This window comes from Lacerta agilis, chromosome 11 (genome assembly GCF_009819535.1).
Source record: "Lacerta agilis isolate rLacAgi1 chromosome 11, rLacAgi1.pri, whole genome shotgun sequence".
NCBI lineage: Eukaryota > Metazoa > Chordata > Lepidosauria > Squamata > Lacertidae > Lacerta > Lacerta agilis.
In genome coordinates, this window is record NC_046322.1 from 42,288,864 (window position 1) to 42,309,684 (window position 20,821).

The 20,821-nt window shown below is 38.9% G+C and overlaps 1 protein-coding gene across 3 annotated transcripts in view; it reads left to right on the forward strand.

Annotated features, from left to right (window-relative positions):
* YTHDC2 (YTH domain containing 2) overlaps positions 1 to 19,473 on the forward strand; it is a 34,689-nt gene extending 15,216 nt beyond the window's left edge. Inside the window, exons 12-31 of one of the 3 annotated variants that reach the window (XM_033163584.1) lie at positions 287 to 352; positions 738 to 916; positions 1,515 to 1,611; positions 1,701 to 1,788; positions 1,876 to 1,956; positions 2,753 to 2,835; positions 3,318 to 3,423; positions 4,897 to 5,016; positions 5,442 to 5,714; positions 6,871 to 6,997; positions 8,476 to 8,681; positions 9,259 to 9,454; positions 10,334 to 10,443; positions 11,955 to 12,247; positions 13,502 to 13,564; positions 14,235 to 14,412; positions 15,591 to 15,794; positions 16,793 to 16,975; positions 17,271 to 17,374; positions 17,781 to 19,473. In XM_033163584.1, coding sequence (XP_033019475.1) covers positions 287 to 352; positions 738 to 916; positions 1,515 to 1,611; positions 1,701 to 1,788; positions 1,876 to 1,956; positions 2,753 to 2,835; positions 3,318 to 3,423; positions 4,897 to 5,016; positions 5,442 to 5,714; positions 6,871 to 6,997; positions 8,476 to 8,681; positions 9,259 to 9,454; positions 10,334 to 10,443; positions 11,955 to 12,247; positions 13,502 to 13,564; positions 14,235 to 14,412; positions 15,591 to 15,794; positions 16,793 to 16,975; positions 17,271 to 17,351 — 2,734 coding nt within the window. In that variant the 3' untranslated portion in view covers positions 17,352 to 17,374; positions 17,781 to 19,473. Of the gene's footprint in view, positions 1 to 286; positions 353 to 737; positions 917 to 1,514; positions 1,612 to 1,700; positions 1,789 to 1,875; positions 1,957 to 2,752; positions 2,836 to 3,317; positions 3,424 to 4,896; positions 5,017 to 5,441; positions 5,715 to 6,870; positions 6,998 to 8,475; positions 8,682 to 9,258; positions 9,455 to 10,333; positions 10,444 to 11,954; positions 12,248 to 13,501; positions 13,565 to 14,234; positions 14,413 to 15,590; positions 15,795 to 16,792; positions 16,976 to 17,270 lie in introns of all 3 variants that reach the window. The other 2 variants (XM_033163583.1, XM_033163585.1) reach the window with 2 other exon arrangements.
* Positions 19,474 to 20,821: the final 1,348 nt, after the last annotated feature.

Here is a 20,821-nt window from a genome sequence, read left to right on the forward strand (position 1 = left end):
AAATAGAGCTTTTGATCAAGTCCTGTCCTCTTGGCTCTACTTTAATTTTTGACTTTTTTTAGTACTGGGAAAAAATGTAATATTGTCCTAGGCGAAGGTTTTTTTGTAAGTATCCAATGGGGTTCTTGCCTCTAGTCCTATGCAGGCTAATAAAATAAGATTAAAAATGCCATCCTGAATGTGACTTGATTGAAAATGTTCTTGATTGAATGATTGAAAATGTTCTTTCTTCATAGGATACATTTTTGTACTTAAGCAAAATTTTTATTTTTTATGATTATTACAGGACAGCTTTGGACTGGGCTAAGCACTTTGGACAGACAGAAGTGGTTGATCTGTTGGAGTCCTATTGGTAATGTGTTTATTAGCTCTGGGATCGTAGAATTGTAGAGTTGGAAGTGACCACAAGGGTCATCTAGTTCAATTCCCTGGAATGCAGGAATCTTTTGCCCAATGTGAGGCTTGAACCCACAACATTGAGATTAAAAGTTCCATGCGCTACCAACCAAGCTATCCTATTGTGCTTGAGCACATGGCAGAGAACTGCCCGTACTTTCTAAAACATGGATAGGGAACTGGATCTGGCCAGCTGATTCAAAGGCCCTTGGGTTCGTGGGGATACTCCTTTGTGGTTTTCAGATAATAGATCAAGGAACCAACAGCTTCAGGAATTAGATTTTTTCTAAATCTGTTTCCATGTTTCTTGACGTGTGTATTTTTTGGTGCTTGTATTTTAGTGCCTCACTAGAGTCGGGTAATCTTGATGAAAGTTCTTTGGTCCATGCAAATGCTAGTGAACTCAGTGCAGAAGACAGAGAACTCCTAAAGGCTTATCATCACAGCTTTGATGATGAAAAAGTGGACCTTGACCTGATCATGCACCTGCTATACAACATCTGTCACAGCTGTGATGCAGGTAAATGCAGACATAATGCTTATTTTTATTTTAACCATTTTTTACATGCACATGCTTTAGTCTGTGCTCTGGCACGTAGACTACTATGCACATAAAACATTTGTTGGAAGCCAAAGGCTGCCATATTCCACTTGTGAGCTTGTTTAGAAGTTGAGTACTGCAATTGATTGACTTTTTTTGTCTGATCAGCAAGACTGCTCTTGTCTTACAAATGCATTTGACTGTGATTATGCCCCACTCCTCTTTTCTATGGATGGTTCTTATATGTATATGAATGGAGATGGGAAGGTTTTGCTTCACACTAACATATGCTACATTAATGGGCACAAGCCTCAAACTTGCTCTTTGTGTCCTCCGCCCATATGTAGCCCATCCCTGTCCATGCTTAGAATAATAGAATTGTAGAATTAGAAGGGACCATGAGAATCATCTAGTCTAGCCCCATGTAATGTGGGAATCTTGCCCAATGTGGGACTCGAACCATGACCCTGAGATTAAGAGTCTCCTTCTCTACTACCTGAGCTCATAATGAAAGAACAGGTGCTAAGCATAGCTTTCTCTTATTCTATTTCCTTCCATTTGGAACTTTGTCTTAAAGGAGCGGTTTTAATTTTCCTTCCTGGATATGATGAGATTGTTGGCTTGAGGGACCGCATCATGTTTGATGACAAGAGGTTTGCTGATAATGCTCACAGGTAAAAAAAACCTGTAACTCTTATTTTGGTATATCGGTTTTACTCTTAGAAGACTGCATTTCATTCAATTCATACTTCTTTGCTATTAGGTTCCAAGTTTTTATGCTGCATTCAAATATGCAGACATCAGATCAGAAGAAGGTTCTAAAGACCTCTCCCCCAGGCATCCGCAAAATAGCAAGTATCAAATTACTTTTTAACTGTTTCTATCAATCCACATTCTTTTCACATCAACTGTTATTACAGCGTAATGTGTTGTTTCAGATTCTTTCTACAAATATTGCCGAAACCAGCATCACAGTTAATGATGTAGTCTTTGTGATTGACTCTGGAAAAATGAAGGAGGTATGCCATTTGCCTGTTTATCTATTTTTTTAAAGATACTGCTTAATATAATAGTTTCTAAGTGGTTTATATAAAATGAAGTTTAGCAGTTGCTAAAAATGAGGTGAAAATAAAACACAACTGTATATTGCAAAAAACAACAACCCTCAAATTTATCTTAGACTCACGTTTAATTTTAGTTTACCATAAACTAAAACTGTGCTGCATTGTAAACAAAACATTTAAAGAAGGATTTTAGCACAATGTGTAAAATATTGTTACACGCCACCCAAATCTCCAACTAGTGTGAGATTCCAGGGGTCTTGGCTTTCACCCAGGGTTCATGTTTTCCTCAGAAATAAGGCACAGTGGAAACTGCAGTGTCCTTATGACTGATGTGTTTTTACACACATATATATATGCAGCCTGAGTCTGCAGTGGAGGGATTTCCAGCATTCAGATCTCAAGAGGATGTTCTCCTGCTGGTAGGGTGGGACTTGATTTTTGCCAGTTCCCCAGCAGCTCTCTGTGCCCCTGAAAAGCTGCTTTGGGGATCTTTCAACAACATGGAAAGTGGAATCGGGGAAATTCACCTCTTCCCTTCACTCCAGCAGGAGGCTCAAATGAATCTCATTGCCTTCTATAAATGGAAAGAGAACTTCTGTTCTTGGAAGGGCAAGCCTGGATCCAGGCCAATGTATGCCAAAATCACTTCACGAAACTATTGTTAATTTAGATTATTTTATCATTCAAGTGTTCATTTCACCTTGCTATCCTAAATCTACATTCTAATAAAAGTGTTTTCTTGAAATTTTAGAAGTCCTTTGATGCATTGAACTGTGTGACCATGCTAAAGATGGTATGGATTTCTAAAGCTAGTGCCGTTCAGAGAAAGGGCAGGTAATGCAAATATCATGAATATTTTCTTCTAAGATCAGGTTACAGACAGACCATTCTTATTTTTTTCAAAAGGAAAAATATTTCTTAGAATTACTGGTATAAGATTACTTGAAGCAGGTTTTTTTTTAAAAAAAAAAAGCTTAAATGTTAGTACTTTTTATTTTTTAACAAAATCTTTCTTAGACTATTTCTGGAAAGAATTTCTTTTTGGAGACATCTAGTTGTGCTTTTCACACTATTCACTTTGGATCACACACTGGCCCTGTGTTTAAAATTTATATTATAGTATTCTTATGAAGCGCATGTTACATTTCCAATTAATTTGAGCCCTTCAGACAAAAAATTTAATGAATGACACTTCTGAAATAGCTTATTTATGAAATGTATTTTCTACTTTCAACATATCTTTTTTCTGCTTTGATTTTTAAAATTATACTCTTCTATGTATTGACTTACCTTAAATAATACTTACTGTTTCTAAGGGCAGGACGTTGTCGACCTGGAATTTGTTTCCGACTTTTTAGTAGACTCAGATTTCAAAATATGCTGGAATTTCAGACCCCAGAGTTGCTAAGAATGCCTCTACAGGTTAGTGGTCTTTCTTGTTTTGTTAAGTCCAAAGAGGACACAATGGTCCTATTCAACCTTCAAGCCAAACCATGACTTGTGCTAACCATAGTTTAGAATCCAAACCATGGTTTAGAGTTGTTTGTTTCCTTTTATTTTCTGTCCTCCCACCAGTTTACGTGGAGCTGCAGCCTCTGGAGCAGGGCTCAGCAACCTTTTTCAGCTGTGGGCCGGTTTACCGTCCCTCAGAACATGTGGTGGGCCGGACTATATTTTTTGGGGGGGAGCTCTGGAGACTGAGAAATGGTTGTTAGTTCAGGCTTCATGGTATTGGAAACTATTGACCTTTGCTTCCCAGCTGGTTGGGAAGAATATGCAAGAGTTCTTCTTTATTCATGTCATGCTAAGCCATGCTTTAGCATGATGTGTGAACATGACCAGTACGTGGAAGGTTGCTGTTTGAAACACTTACCATAGGACACCTCGATTTTAAAAGAACCTAAAATAACCCATTGTATTTCTATATAATACTTGTGCAAGTCTGATCAGTATTAAGAGGTGTCCTGGACCTCTACTTCACATCATACCAAAAAGCAGCCTTGCACAATGCTGCAATGTTGGGTCCGGTGGTAGTCACTGATGATGATGTTGCTGGTTTTGTTTGCCTATTTGCATTCCTTTGCAGGGACAACATTGTACGAGATAGCACAGAATGTCTGTAGAACGTCTGTAGAATGTCACAAGCAAACAGTTTTCTTTAGCTGTTTTTTATATATCAAGGCTTAAGTAGAAATGAGCAATCGATTGCACCTTAAGGTGCAATTGTAGGCAGGATTACTTGATCCCACTGAACTTGGTGGTACTTGCTTTTCATGAGTAGAGCAATCATATTGGCTTAAGATAAAAACCTGCTTTTACTGCAGACTTGCTATACTGAAAGCGTGAATATTCTTAGTTTCTTTATTTTTGTTACAGCTTTACCACATGCTTTGGATCAGGGGTGATTAAAGCTGAATATTCGATTTTGTGTATTTTAGTTTACATGACGTTTTCAAATGTCAGACTGGCATAAGAGTTTGTTAAGTACTAGGTAGCAATCAGTTTTTTTCCTATGCATTTACTGAGCTAATACTTGGAAAAAATAAGTAACTACTTAATCCTGTAAACCTATACCCACTTTACTTATAGAAATCCCATTGGAATCCATGGCATTTCTGAACAGACGAGTATAGGGTTGCACTACAAGCACATTGTTTAATATATCTATGCTTAGTCAAGTATTCTATGTATATGTTTTACTTGTATCTACTATGTATCTACGTTTGGTTCTTGCTCCCAATTAATTTAATAATTATCCGCTTAGAGATACTGTTAATGCTTTTTATTTAGATGTTTTGCTTATGCTGGTCTGTGACTGTAATAAAGTAAATTCATTCAATATAAGGACATTATATTGTGTATTCTGGTTTTTCTGAAATGTGTCTTAATTTCTAGGAGCTTTGTTTGCATACAAAATTGCTAGCTCCCATCAACTGTCCAATTGCCGACTTCTTGATGAAAGCTCCAGAACCACCTCCGGCTTTAATCATAAGAAATGCTGTACAGATGCTTAAGGTGAGTAAATTAAATAAAGCTACTCTTGTCCCTGTATTTTTTAGTTATTGCCAGCTTTTATAATGATTTCTAAAACACTAAATTTTTGCATAACTACTGAAATTACTAGCTCTGAAAAAATTCTGTAAGCACCTTTCCCAATTTCACCAGGGCCTGACTTAATACTTCTCGTCTGAAGTTTACCCTGGAACTATCTGAACAAAAGTGGCTTTGTTGAGGTCATTGTACCAATAGGGAATGCCATATGAGAAAACATGAGTCTGTGTTTGAATTGTTTGTGTGAAACAATTCTCTTGCATTTTCAGATGAAGCCACGACAAGAGAAATGGTTGCTAAGCTAATTGAAATTTGGAGTCTAGTCGTTACCTGCTTTTTAATTGTGCATTTCTTCGTATGCTGATTTTGTTTGCTCTTTTAAAAAACAGACAATAGATGCTATGGATACCTGGGAGGATTTGACAGAACTTGGCTATCATCTGGCTGACTTACCAGTAGAACCTCATCTTGGCAAAATGGTGCTGTGTGCTGTTGTTCTGAAGTGCCTGGATCCTATTCTGACAATAGCATGTACCCTTGCATATCGCGACCCATTCGTGTTACCTACACAGGCCTCTCAAAAGCGTGCAGCCATGCTGTGTAGAAAAAGATTTACTGCAGGAACATTTAGTGACCATATGGCTCTTCTCCGGGCTTTCCAGGTATTGTGAGTCTACAAAAAACCAGAAACTCTTACGATCTTTGTGAAATGTGTCAGAAAGCAAGGAGGCGCTTAAGCTAGATTAACACATCTTGAAATGCTACCTAGTGCAGTCTAGTAAACTAATGTTACCGGAGGGCAATTACCAAGCCTTTGTACACCTTGTCTGCTACGGCTGCTACTTGTCTCCCTCCCTTGCTGCTTGCCACCTGCCATTTGTTCCTCTTTTACACTGCTGCTAGCTGAAAAAGCAGTGCTATGTTGATTGTATGTGTATTGTCTTCCTTTTGCCTTTGCTTTATAAGACCGCTATGGCTCTAAACTGAGTTTGAGGGTGGGATGCTTGGAGATACACAAGCCCACCTTTTGTATTGTGGTAGCATTGTTTTAACCATCAGAAAAAGATAAGTTTCAAATTTCCATTGAGCCATGGTTTTAATCACCTGATTTATCTCTATTTTTTTCCATGGATCACTTGTTATTAAGTTTTATTATTGTACACAGATAATGTTGGAAGCTATGCTATGTGAAAGGAATGTCCACATCTCCTACTTGCACTAAGGTGGATTGCTCTAATATTATGATTAAATAAGGGTTAATTAAAGTTACTTTTATCCATGATGCTACTGAGAAATGTTAATAGCCTACTACCCATATTTCCTCATCTGCCCATTGATGCGGCCAGGGGGTGGGGGTGGGGAACCATGGACTTGCACTTGGATTCTTCTTTGCAGAGTGGTATAGCTGTTCCTAACAATGTTCTGGTAGCTGAACAATGTAGAGAGAGGCCTTCAAGAATTAGGTATTCCCCAAATGTGTTCCGTTTCTTTTTCACTTTCTCAGAGCACTTGGGGCTTATACTATGTCAGGCTTATGCCATGACTGTTGCAAAAAGAGCTCATTCCCCACCTCTCCTGTGGTCAGATGAGATTGCAGGGACAGCAAGAGATTTTGACAGGTGGGCAGGGCAATCTGCCTGTGAATCGTGTGATATCATAGCAACATCATTGATAAATTATTGTTATTCTAGAAATCAAGGCTTTCTGTGCTAATGATCTGAACATCTTGAAATGTGTGTTTGTAAGGGGTTGCATTCTAATGTTACTGAAGAAACATTAACTACTCTGAAAGTTATTTTAAATCAACTTGTTTTGCAGGCATGGCAAAAGGCGCGAAGCGATGGCTGGGAACGAGCTTTTTGTGAGAAGAATTTCCTATCTCAGGCAACAATGGAGATTATCATAGGAATGAGAACACAGCTGCTTGGGCAACTCAGAGCATCAGGTAATATATATATCTGTATATTTTTAACCTGAAATCTGCCCCACAAAGTCTTCAAGCTTTCTTCCTGGATTTCACTGTACTTTGATTCCTATGTATATGATCAAGGATACAGTTGCTATCTTTTGAGGTTTATTTTGGAGCAGTTATCCTACAACCAAACCTTTGGTTTACTTACACTGAAAGCATATTCCACTTGTTACCACACTTTGAGGTAGTGTTCCACATGCTGTTGCAGTGGATTGTAAATATGCCCCAGTTATGTGTATTTGTGGTACACTAGTAATATTTGCTGTGTAGATTGTGTAGTGAATACTTATTGTTCTGTTATCCTAACAAAAGTGCACCTATGGCTATGCGTTGATTAGAGGGAGAACTGGTCCTATCCTGCTTTGAGCTTGCTTCTTCAAGCCTCCGTGTTAAAATGAGATTTGCAATTAAGAAGTAGTGGCTGGGTTTGCTTTTTTCATCTTCTCTCCTAATTCCTTTTCCTCTTCCAGCATGTGTTTTAGACTGTAGATGGGAACATCCTTACTAATGATTATTGTAAACCTCTCTGGGAGTGTTTTACAGCTGGAAAACAGGGTAAAAATAAATAAGCCTGATAACCCATCAAAGCCAAGAGCTAGTTTTAATTCAAAATGAGCTAACATTTTTTAGTTTGGCTCATGAGCACAGAAAACTCAAATGAGGTATTTTAAGGGGAATTGTCAGGCAGCAGAGGAACCAACCCCCACGGCAGGTTGCCAGGAATGGATAGGACAAGGAAAAGTCCTTACCATCTGCTTTTTAATCAATGTTTACAGAGAGGCTTGGAACGCAGCCTCTTGGAATAATGGCGTTGTCCCAAATGACTCTCCACCCCTTTTTCTCCCACTTCCTCATTCATCACCTTTTCTCCTATGGGTGGCGCTGAGGGCCCTTTGCTTCTGAGCCCTTTGCTCTACTACTTTCAAGGCTTGCCGGGTTCTGGGAGGGGGGGGTCTGGAATGCTTTCTAAAGACACTGTGTCCGTCAGCTGTCCCCCCTCTGGTGTTTCTTTTTCCTCCTCTTCCATTATTTCCCAGCTTTCCCCCTCATCTGCCTCTGAGTTGTGACCTCCCTCAAACCCCTGTAGTAATTCTGAACTGTCTTCTTCTCTGGAATGGTCAGGCTGGGGAGACAGTCTCCACCATTCCTCCTATGCCCAGTCCCTGACAAGAATGTTTCTGTAAGTTTCAGCAAGAAAGATTGTGTCCTGAGTTAAATGAGAAAATACTGTGTTTGGGTGTTGTTTGTTCTAGTGCAAAAGAACTTTTATTCTCCCATTCTGCAACCAAGGCAAGATTCTTTGCAATCGAATGCCCAAATTACACTGCTCAGAATGGTATACCGTTAATGACAGAGTTGCAGCTAAAAAGGCTATCCCTGACATATGTCTCTGAAGTTAGTAATGCTTTCTTAATTAGCAGGACATACATTTCTTTCTTTTTTCTTTCTAGGTTTTGTAAGAGCCAGAGGTGGTGGCGACATAAGAGATGTTAACACCAACTCTGAGAACTGGGCTGTGGTGAAAGGTGCCTTAGTAGCTGGAATGTACCCCAACATAGTTCATGTTGACAGAGAGAACATTGTTTTGACTGGGCCAAAAGAAAAAAAAGTTAGATTTCATCCTACCTCAGTTCTTAGCCAGCCCCAATATAAAAAGGTAAGAAGGTATAAAGTTTAAAATATTAGTGTGGGAGATCTGGGAACCTCAGTTGTTCAGCGAGCTTTGAATGCTTTGTTTATTTAGAAACATATTTTAAATAATAACAACCCATGACTGATACCAGTTGCTGTTCTTAACGAGGAAGCAGAACTAGTAAAATAAGGTGGCACAAGCCTTTGCTAAGTTTGTTTGCTAAACTTGTTTTAGCACCAAATGGTATTACCTGATCTTGTTTCAGGACGTCTGTATTGTAAAGGCTTTGTACAGTATTCCTCATGTGGACTGTGCGTCCCACCTCACGCAGCAGGATTTTACCCTTTCTTCAGGCTACCTGACCATATAGTTTTGTTCTGCATAGCTTTTTGTGTGTTTTATATGGAGCTCCCGTAGTCTCCCATACAGCAATGAGGAGGTTTACAATGGTTTAGATTCAGCAATGCTGCGCATTGGGCACCCCCTGCCCGTTTTCTTCAGAGGGCTGGGGAAAGTTTGCTTGCAAATGGATGTTTTAAATTGTCCCTTTTTATCGAACCGAAAGAAGCAATTCTGTTCCTTCTGTGTTACTGCCTAACAGATTCCTCCTGCAAATGGTCAAGTGGCAGCTATTCAGGCACTTCCCACGGATTGGCTCATATACGATGAAATGACAAGAGCCCACCGCATAGCCAATATCAGGTGCTGCTCAACTGTGACACCAGTCACTGTGGCCCTCTTCTGTGGATCAGCTAGGTTGCCAAGTAATGCTTTGCAGGAGCCTTCCTCCTTCAGAGGTACAGTGCTAGAATAAGAAACATGGTTTTAATATGCATGTGTGGGTAGATCTAATCCACTTGTTGACTTATGTTAGCAGTTGTTAAGAGCTGTTTGCTTCCTGCGCTAAGGTAAAATAAATATTTTTTATAATAGTGTGGGGAATGAAAAATTGGTGCTTGCTCTTCTCATTTTTCCCTATTCAAACAGATTGTTGGATTCTGTTCATTATTTTGAAGTCTGAAAGCAGCTTCATACATTATGTTTTCTTGCAGGGAAAGCACCCTGCAAGGGAAGAAAGGGCAGATTGTCTTGCCTTTAGCAGCACTTTCAAACAGCTCATTTTCTTAATGTTTTATTAAAATAAATATGAATGTGGTTACTGTCATATAAGCTAACCTGTTAAGTAAATGAGATAAAAGCAAAATGCAGCTGTATATTGCAAATAAAACTTAAGAAGAGTACAAAAAGAAGAAGAAATTAATGAGTTGGAGTCCCGGGAAAGCTTGGGTAACTGTCATGACTGTCACAACCTCAAGAATGGCCCAAGGGACTGCATTCTAGAGAGTGAGTGCTATCATTGGGAAGGCCCACTTCTGTGTTGCTGGGCATCCTGTTCTCAAGTTATTTAGAGCTTTAAATGTCAACAACAAAACCTTGAACTTGGTTCAGTAGCTAATAGGGAGTGAGTGCAGCTCTTACAACACTGGTATAACATGTCAATCTGGGTGTCCCACTAAGTCACCTAGCAGTTGCATTTTGCATTAGCTGCAGTTTCTGAACCAGGCACCAAGGTAGAAAGGTAGCAGATTAATCTTGATGCATATTAAGAATGTTGTCGGTTTAAGTACAGAGTACAGTAAATGTTAATGTATGGGATCTGCCTTTCTCTAATATAGTGGATGGTGTTCCTAATGACAGCAGTGATAGTGAGATGGAAGACAGAACTACTGCTAACTTGGCTGCCTTGAAACTGGATGAATGGCTTCATTTCAAATTAGACCCAGAGGTGCGTACTTCATGGTTCATCTGAAAAAAATTAAAAGGAAAAAGCTCAGTCTTGAGAATTGCTTTCAGCATTTTGACCTCAAAATGACTTAAAATTAGGATTCCAGGCTCAAAAACTGACCACTGAATGAAACAGAACTCTTTGCTCTCTCATTTTCAACATTGGCACCACCCAGCATCGTAATCACTTTTTATAAATCTATGATGTGACCACATTGAAATATATGTTCTAGATACTGCATCTAAACAAACAAAAACTCCACTGTTGTACAGTTGGAAATGGTGCACAAAAAGGGGAATCAAAATACAGTGGTACTTTGGGTTACAGACGCTTCAGGTTACAGACTCCACTAACCCAGAAATAGTACCTCGGGTTAAGAACTTTGCTTCAGGATGAGAACAGAAATCGCGCTGCGGCGGTGTGGCGGCAGTGGGAGACCCCATTAGTTAAAGTGGTACCTCAAGTTAAGAACAATTTCATGTTAAGAATGGACCTCCAGAACGAATTAAGTTCTTAACCCGAGGTACCACTGTAATTTAAACAAGGGATTGGAACCATTTCCATATGAGAAAAGGTTAAAATGTTTGGAGGACTTAGTTGGGAGAGATCATCAGGGAGTTGGGGCTTGGTCTTCACCAGCATGTGGATAATACCCAGTTGTATGGGCGGGGTACAAATAAAATTAATAATAATGATGATGATAATAATAATAATGATAATTATTATTATTATTTTAAATAGCAAGGGGACCTTAGTGTGTTTTTATAACATCATACATGATGTGAAGAAAGTCGTTGGAGGTATTTTCCCCTCTCTCTGTTAAATTAAATTAAATTAAATTAAATTAATTGGCTTTAGATTCAGAGAATGCATAATTAACATGGAATTTGCTATCCTAAAATGTGGTGATGGCCACTGATTTAATGACTGTAGAAGGTGGTTAGTGTGATCTTCTATAAGTGGCCGTTATAGAGGCTACTATCTCTAATGGCTAAATAGAAGCTCCAGATCTGATTGAATGTATGGCGGTTGGAGGTAGGGACGGTACACATAATCCTGTGCACTTTGCATGGGTGGAAAGAGCAGGTGTTTCAACCATTTATTGATGTTGATTTAGATTGAACTCCCCCTTCCTTAGCCATTCATGTTGTTTCACCTATGTAAACGGTGCTGCAATTAAGCCATGCAGGGGCAGTATAATTTAGTTCTTCCTTTGTCACTATGAGAATAATCATCCCAGTTGAAAAACTTGAAATTCTTTGCCAAAGGGCATGGTTACAGATACAACAGAGGAATGAAATATTAATTAAAATACATTTAAAAAAAAAAAAATCTTCAAAATATCTTGGAACAAAAGGATGTTTTCAGGAATCATGTTGCTGACATCAAACTTCCTCAAATTATTGGAGTTATCAAAACTATTTAATACACTTATATCCAATAAAGGGTCGCGTTCTTGGAAGGGTCTCCAAGACATATATATATTAAATTATAAACTGTATTTATTACAGGCTGCTAGCCTACTCCTGCAATTGAGGCAGAAATGGCATAGTTTATTTTTACGGCGCATGAGAGCTCCTTCAAAGCCCTGGTCTCAAGTTGATGAGGCAACCATACGAGCAATCATTGCTGTTTTAAGCACTGAAGAACAGTCTGCAGGTCTACAGCAGCCTTCAGGAATTGGGCAAAGACCAAGACCTATGTCATCTGAAGAACTTCCTCTAGCATCTTCATGGAGATCAAACACTAGCCGAAAAAGCTCAGCAGAAGCAGAATTCGCAGATGATGCTTTTAATGCTGAAAGGTCAGTATCTAGTGGATAGTACTAGATAGTCCACAGTACTGTCCTCTGTGCCTGCCGTGAATAGGAAGCACATAGTGCTTCCTATTTAACCCCGTGAAGTATCTGTATGCTTTAAAGCTCACCTTGGCCCTCCACATTTCCTGAGACTCCCATCAACCTCAGCTAGGATGGCCAGTGATCTGGGATGATGGAAATTGTAGTTCAGCAACATACAGAGGGCTGTTGGTTGGCCATCCCTGCTTTACAAGTAGCAAGAAGGGATGAAGCTGTAGTTTTCCCCCCACCAGCACCAGAGGTGACGTAAGCTCTCCTCTCTGTGTCCACTCATTGCTTGTCCCTCAGCAGTTGCAAACCCACAGTAGGGTCACCTCAAACTAATACATTGTATTTATTGATGTAGGGAGAGTTTCTTTCTGTTCTTGACTGGTGTTTAGGCTCCTGACCTAGTCTGACAGGGCATGCCCATAGAAAGTCATACTGTGGTCGTGGGTCTTTTGCAAACAGAAGTGAAATCTGAGGTTCTATGCCTGCCTAAATCTTCCTTGCATTTTGGTTGACTTGTTGCTTCCACTGACCAAAATATCTGAAGCTTTACTAAAATGCATTAGGACAAAATAGGGATAGCTGGACCAAAGCCTATTTGAGTCCCCCCCTCCTCTGAACTTTTCAAGAGTGCCTCTCCTCTCCTGTCTGGTCCGGTAAAGCCATTGAGGAGGAGGGCAGACTTACAAACACAAAACTTTAAATGTAAAGATACTTCATGGAATTCCAGTTTTCTATTATGGGGGCATGCACATACTCCCCCCCCCCTCTCTCACACACATGTGTGCACATACATACATGATTTTTTTTTAAAACTTTAGAATATACTGCTAAAAATAAGAATTGTCATGTGTAACAGAAACAAGTATGCTACTGTTCAAGCTTAACGTAATTTCAGAATCATTAAAAAGGTAATCTAATAATACAGGAGCATATTCAGGATGATTTTTAATAATTTTGAAATTAGTTTTCACACAACATTCATGGCTAACAGTAGTTTAAAAAATAAACACAGCATTAACACAAAAGCTTTTTCCCCCAACAATGTTCATTTCTTTGCAATATTTAAAAACAAACCGCAAGAACCACAAATATATAGGAAAGCAAAGGAATATTTATGAAGAACTTGAGCATAATATGAACTTACTCTTTAACATGTTTGTAAAATGTCTCTAAAACAACTTGAAAATATATAGCCATTTTCTCTTTCAGAAATCCCCCTAAAGCAACTTTAAGCTATGATATAAACAAAGAACAGAACAATACAATATTAAGGTAACGTTCCGATTTTTAAAGCTTTTAAAAAGCACACTTCAAAGAGTACAAGGCAATTTGACAAGAGAAAAATAAATAGAATAGATTGCTTACTAAGGAAATATAAAAATAGTGAATTGCACTGTCCCTTCTCCAGAAAGTTTAAATTACTTGCTCATATGAACTACAGGGGAAGACAATAACAAGGCATTGGTGCTGTTTGACTTTAGCAGCCATTACACCAGTCTGCCTTCTCATACCTAGTTCCACAGTGATAAATCTCAATGGTAACTGGCAAACGGCTGCTGTGTGTTCTGCTGCTGCTGAATAACTTGTCTGGAAACCTGTTATCCTTGCTTGCCTGACTTTGTTTATCCCTATGCCACTTTTTGATGAATATTGGGTTGCTAGTATATACAGAAAAACTGTTGCCGCCTGTGCACCAGAGTCTGTAACCCCATAAGTGTGAGCAGCTGGCTTCTTCAGGAAACCTCTTAGAGCAGGGGAGGCGAACCTGTGGCTCTTCAAGATGCTGTTAGATTCCAACTCTCATCAACCCCAGGCCAACATAGACAATGGTCAGGGATCATGGGAGTTGTAGTCCTAGCATCTGGAGGGCCACGGTTCCCTATCCATTCCTTAGAATTGCTTGATCCTCATTAAACATGGTTTTCTGTTTTCAACTTAACAGAGTTCTAATGAAGTCTGCATCTCCAGCATTTCACCAACCCCTGAAATACAAAGAGAGAAGCGTTTTGCATTCCAAACGAAGCACAGATGATAGGTCAGACCAGTCATCTGTGAAATCTACAGACAGCAGCAGTTACCCCAGCCCCTGTGCCAGTCCTTCTCCTCCGTCATCTGGGAAGGTACATTAGCTGTTCTTCATCCTGTTTTAAATTTTTGGAAGCTGCTGACTGCTTGCTGAAATAATAAAATCAGACATGGTACTCTGGAGCTGACAACATTTTGCAAATATCGCTGGTTTGATTTCCTTTTCTGGAGTACATGGTTTAAGCTCTTTCAGATAAATTTGTATGTCTTATTTCTTTGCCACCTTGAACTAGGAGTACCCTCTCAGAGGTTTTTGTGTCTACGTGTAGAGCAGAAACACAAATACCTTGAGAATCATTGTAGAAAATTAAGGGATCGGTAGATCTTAGGATAAATCAAGAGCCGTAGAAATGTTTAAAAACATGAAGTTTTAAAAGAGCTGACTGCTTTTATATAATCCTGTTCTCTCCTCAATTCAGTTTTGATCGACTATGGTGCTTGATTCATTCTCCAAAAGCCAGAAAACCAGCTCTGCTTAGATACCAGAGCTGACTTCATTTGGTAAAATATGACCTGTACATTTATCCTACAAGATTTTCGGGATTCAACAAGAACTGATCCTAAATGTACAGGCTGCTTCTAGAGACCTATTGACAGCAGATGGCAGAAGGGGCAGAGCTGCTTGGTTGTCCCTAAACTGTAATTGTGCTAGAGATCCCAATAAAATTCAACTTGATGTATTGCGACATTGCATTACTACCTTAATTTGCAACGTTTCATATTTGCATTCCTTTGACATCAAAGATACCAGTTATTGAACTACTTTCCACAAGAATGGTATGGTAATACCTTAAAAAAAATACATTTAAAGGTAATACCTTAAAAAAGGGTGTCTAATCATTGGCCTGGTTTTCATATAATGCTAAGACAGACCACGGCTTAGTGCAAATGCATGAACATGTAGATTCCTGCAGCAAAGATTGCAGCTGCAAGACTCCTCTTCCAGTCATGCTTCTGCCATGGTACTCGGGGCTGAACCTTAGTGTTACCTTCTGATCTGTGGTCATGATTTATCTCTTTCCAGACAAACCACAAGTTGTACCATGGTTCTTGGTTTACCACTTAAGGCTTTAATGTTGGATTTGAATGTAATGCTCAGCCAAAACATAGCTTATGCCCTGGTGGTGCAGCTGTGGTCTGACTTAGTGTTTAATTGCTGGGACATAGTGGGTTGAGTGTATCCAAACATTACAAATGGTATCTGTTTTTGCAGGGCTCCAAGTCTCCTTCTCCAAGACCAAATATGCCAGTTCGATACTTCATTATGAAAAGCAGCAACCTGAGAAACCTTGAGATTTCACAGCAGAAGGGGATTTGGTCTACAACCCCAAGTAATGAGCGAAAACTGAATCGAGCCTTTTGGGAAAGCAGTGTTGTTTACTTAGTATTTTCTGTTCAGGGGTCAGGACACTTTCAGGTGAGAAATTGATACACTGAAGTGATGAGTATGTTGCAAAATTGTTACCAGACTATAAAAATACATGCTATATTCACAACATTTACCTCACTATAATTTGTCCTTTTCCTTCCTCCAGTGACGTAATATAGGCAGCTTGTGTGTAGAGTTAATTTTTTGATTTTTCAAGAACCCAAGTTGTGATCTGACAAAGGACTGGCATTTTAATAAACCTACTAGAAACAGGCAACCTCACATGAAAAATGGGGTTGAAACCCACCCTGGGAGTGACATTTATACAGAACAGTATCCACAATGTAATCCTCCTAACTTATTTTCATCTTCATGGTAGTAAACAGTATCCTCAAACTTCAGCCGCTTAACATTTACATTTTCTTTTTTGTAAACAAAAAGCACCTGCGGTAACTAAGCACCCGAAGAAAAAGAGCTGACTCTTACAAATGAATCTTTACCCCAGACAGTACTAAGATGCATGTGGTTTTTCAAGCAAAAAACAACTCAGATAAGCAGCAAAGTGGCCTCCTTGCAGCACTACACGTGATTTTATTGGGGGACATTGTACCATACCAAAGCATTTGAATTTGGCTTGAGATAGAAAAACAACTTCTAAAACCCTGTTTCTGTTTTATGAATTAATGTATTGAGGTAAAAAAAGAATGCTGTGGGATTTTTCAAGCAAAAACTGGTCAGAGAAGCATATTAAAATATTCTTCTCCTGACACAACACACATGGTTTTATTTTGGATATCCTGCTCCCCCAGGAAATATTAGAAGTCAGCTTGGGATAAAAAGACACCCCATAAACGTATCAGTTTTTTACTACTAATCAAGAATAGATGCTATCCAACTAAGCCATACTTGGAATAAACCTACTGAGATCGATGGACTTCAGTTAATTTATTTCATTGGTCCTACTCTGATTTGGATACCACCTGATGTGTTTAATACAGAGTAAAATCTGGTTTTATTTAGATTGGAACATTTTAAATGTGTTGTAGGGCTTTGCTCGAATGTCTTCAGAGATTGGACGTGAGAAGAGTCAGGATTGGGGTTCTACTGGCTTAGGAGGAGTATTCAAGGTGGAGTGGATCAGGAAAGAAAGTCTTCCTTTTCAGTTTGCTCATCATCTGCTCAACCCTTGGAACGACAACAAGAAAGTACAAATAAGTCGAGATGGCCAGGTATGTTGATTTTACAGCTCTGAGTACAAGGATGTGCTCAAGCATGGATTACTTGACTCACTCTGTCTTCATTGTCAAGAATGTCTTGACATAGTTCATTTTTTAAAATCAGTAATGGCCAGTTTTATCCCACTAATTGAAATAACATCAAGATGTAAGAAATTTCCCTGTAGAGCGAAGGATATAACTTTGTAATTGAAGTAGCCTCTACTGAGGCTAGTTGCCATTTTCATGGAGTCTCCTTTTTATAGCCTGGTCTTACAACACCATCACTTTCTCCCCTTCCCTGGTGTAGGAACTGGAACCTCAGGTTGGTGAGCAGTTGCTACAGCTCTGGGACCGTATTCCTTTAGGAGAGAGAAACGCTGCTGACTGAAAATACGACGGGCAACTTTTGAGGTATACTCTCCAGATGAGAATGTGAATGAATTTGAAAGTTTTCTAACCCTGTTGGTGAAGCTTAGAGAAAGTAGTAGCTGTTCTCAAGTGGTTATTGATGTAATACTGGATAGATCCACACGTCACTTGATTTTAAGGCTAGGAGAGGGGGAAGTGGAGCTAAAATAAAGCACCAGGGTGACCGCTGTGGAGGGAGGATGCAGAGTGGAGGGTCAATGAGCAGGCAAGTGAAGCAGAAGATTGCAAGGCCAGTGTAGTAATTTCCTGTGTTTTAAAATGCTCTTCCAGAACAAGCTTGATGTACAGAGTGGTCACTTGAAAAAAATCACATTGTCATTTGCCAAAATTAAGCAGAAGTTTTTGTTTGACGAATAAAGACGTAAAACTTTGTTGTTCTCCTCCACAGTTCCACCTCCTGTGAAATAGATAATGTGCTAAGATCACCAGTGCACCTAAAGAAGGAAATGCCAGAGGGAAATGGGCTGCAGGCATTCAGCAGCACTCCTCTAGCACAGACTAGATTTGATGCTGTGTTCTGGTTTGAAGGAAACAACGTGGACTGCTCTTATTTTCATTGAGAAGTTTGTTCTTTTTCATTCACTTTGAAGTTTCAAATGTTAAGACACCCAAACTCCAAATGGTGGGTCACCAAAGCAGACCGAATCTGCTGTTGAAATTTTACCAGTGTTGTAATTTAAAGCAGTAGGTCTGTGAACAATGAGTAATATTCATCTTGATAGAATCCTGTTCCAACAAGGCTCAAGGGAAAATAAATGGAGGTACAGCTTCGAAGTTGAAAGGCTTGTGAACACCTTCTGCTACTGGACCAAAACAATGAGTAGACATATCAGTGAAAAGGGCCACCTCCACTCAGATTAAATCCAATTTAAATGACGAGTGCCTTTTGTCAGAAAGCTGGCTTTGGGGTGTTTTAATTTTGACCATATTCTGTGTCCATTATGCACTTGCAGAAATGGGGATGGATTTCCTAATTCTTTGCTCGTAGTGGGTGCATCAGGAGCAGCCTCTTCAGTTTTGAAGGAAAGGGCACTTTAAGGAACCATTTTTTTATTAGCCTTCCTCTTAAAACAATCACCAGCAACTTTTTTCTCCTTCCCAAAATTGCCTACAAGTAGTGTGCACTTTTGATTTTCTTTTTCACTTGCCATATTTCTTTTGACTTGATTTGTCTAAATAGCTCCCTTCTACATTGTGCAAATATATAATCTGTTGTACTTTGTTTGTACAGCTCCCCACTCAGTCTCTTTTCTGTAGTTTTGTTTTTTAAAAGCACGATGGCCAAATCGGCTTTTCTGCAGAGCATTTGAACAGGGATGGTTTAAGTTTAATTACTGAGCAGTCTTCTAAGTTAAGAATGTTAAAAAGGCAATTCTTCGCCACAAACCACTAATAAAAGGATAAAACTACAGTGGATTAACTTTTACATGAATTTGGGATTTGAATTTCTTGACTTTTGCATTTCATTGTTAAGGGTTTTTTTTACATTTTCATGTATAGATTGACTTATTTGTGATTTTTGAGCATGTGTAATTGGTGTTCCTCTGTACATCTCATCACATTTTCTTGTTAATTTTTACTAACTAATGCCAGTCAGTTACCAGTTTACCAGTTTTAAGTTGGAAATAAGATGTATTTAGAATAAAGCCATTTTGTTTTTAGCTGATTGGTGTTTTGGAGCAATTTATACAGCAGAGAGTAACCTGTTATCAAAGCACTATATCTACCTAGAACTACCGGTAGTTCTTCACCTCTGATTGTTAAATTGCATTCATTGTCAGGTTGTATATAGCAACAATAATTATTCTGTTCTAGTTCTTCTGCACATGTACAAACTTCAGTAACCTAATATAGCTTAACAAGGAAATTAGGAAGAAGGCTGTCTTACATGTTTCTTCAAGATCAGGATTCAGGTGCAGCTATTCTCAGGTACAAAGGAAATGTGGTCAGTTACATGCTTTTTTGCTATAGGCTGGATATTTCTAAAGCACAAAATAATACTAAGTTATATGAAAATACAGTGTCAGCATGGTTGGGTTGTATGTGCATTCCTCCCCTAAATAAAGTTTACATGCACACAGGTTGTTTATTCCTGTTAGTGAATTTCATCTACTTCTAAAAAGCTGAATAATCTTTTTCATAGTATGACTTAATTCTGCGTAAGCTTAAAGGGTCCTCCTTTCCTAGTCGCTGCTACAGGGTTAAGCAGTCACTATGTTCTGAACTGATGAGTTCACTGTTCATTTGTCTTTCCTTATCTACCTTGGCCTTTTAATAAAAACGAAAGGTGAGTAGCCAGTGAAGAATCTGGTTCCTATGATGTCTGCTCTGCTCTGGAACATAAATAAAGTGGCTATAGTGCTGAAAACTAGGGGAGTATGAAAGCTGTTTCCAAGTGTTTGGAAATCAAGATATTTCTTCCTGAGTGTACATATCAAGTTGCTATATGTCCTTTTACTGCCCATATGTATTTTTATGGGTTGGCTTGTCTAAATCTCAAAATCCAAAAGTTCCTGATTCCTTTCATAGCCAGCCATCTTTCTCTGCATGCATTACGGTCAAAACAGGTCACAACAAAGATTGATAAAATATGAAGGTATCAATGAAGCACTCTCTTCTCTAGCTCCATATAGAGAACAAACAGTTTAATAATAACAAATGCATAGTTGAAAAGTGCTCAGGCTTAGGCAGTGGAGCTAGCAGAGCTCTCCATTGACAATGAAAGCAGCAGAAGCATGATCTATTTTGAAGAGCTGTGGCAGGAGGTAAGAGGCAAGACCTGAGTTCCAAGGATTACAAGCGGGAACTTCAGTGAAAAATACCTGATCTAGGTGGTATGTGGCAGTTAACAGACTATCCTGCTTTGCTCATTTAATAACCTTGCCTTGTCAATAGCCTTTTCTTTTCTTTATATTTATTAAATTTGTATACTGTACCGTCCTTCATCCATAGATCTTAGGACAACTCACAACATTAAAAAATGCAACATAAAAAAACACAAAATATATAATATAAATAAGGACAAAAACAAACCCTTCCCTCAACACATTTAAAAGAGTATTGGATATTAATCAGCCAAAAGCCTGGTTGAAGAAGAAGGTTTTTGCCTACAATGTATCTGGCCTTTTATAATTCTTGGATAGGGGACTGAGATTTTGGGCAGCTTCAACTGCCAGGGAGCCTCCTTCCTTTACGTGCATGGAACTTTTTTCTCAAAATCAGTTTTTGCTCTTTCTGATTTGAAAATTAAAAAACCCTTCTCCAAAAGCACTTTTCAAGCTGTGGTACTTCCATGGCTGGCCCAAGCCCTTGAGACTTATTATACAAGAAAGCATGTTTGCTTTTTTGTTCCTGCAAGCCATTCTGGAAATGCCCCTAGTTTTAATGCTGGGTGGCATTACTCAATTACTCTTGGAAGTAATTGAAGCC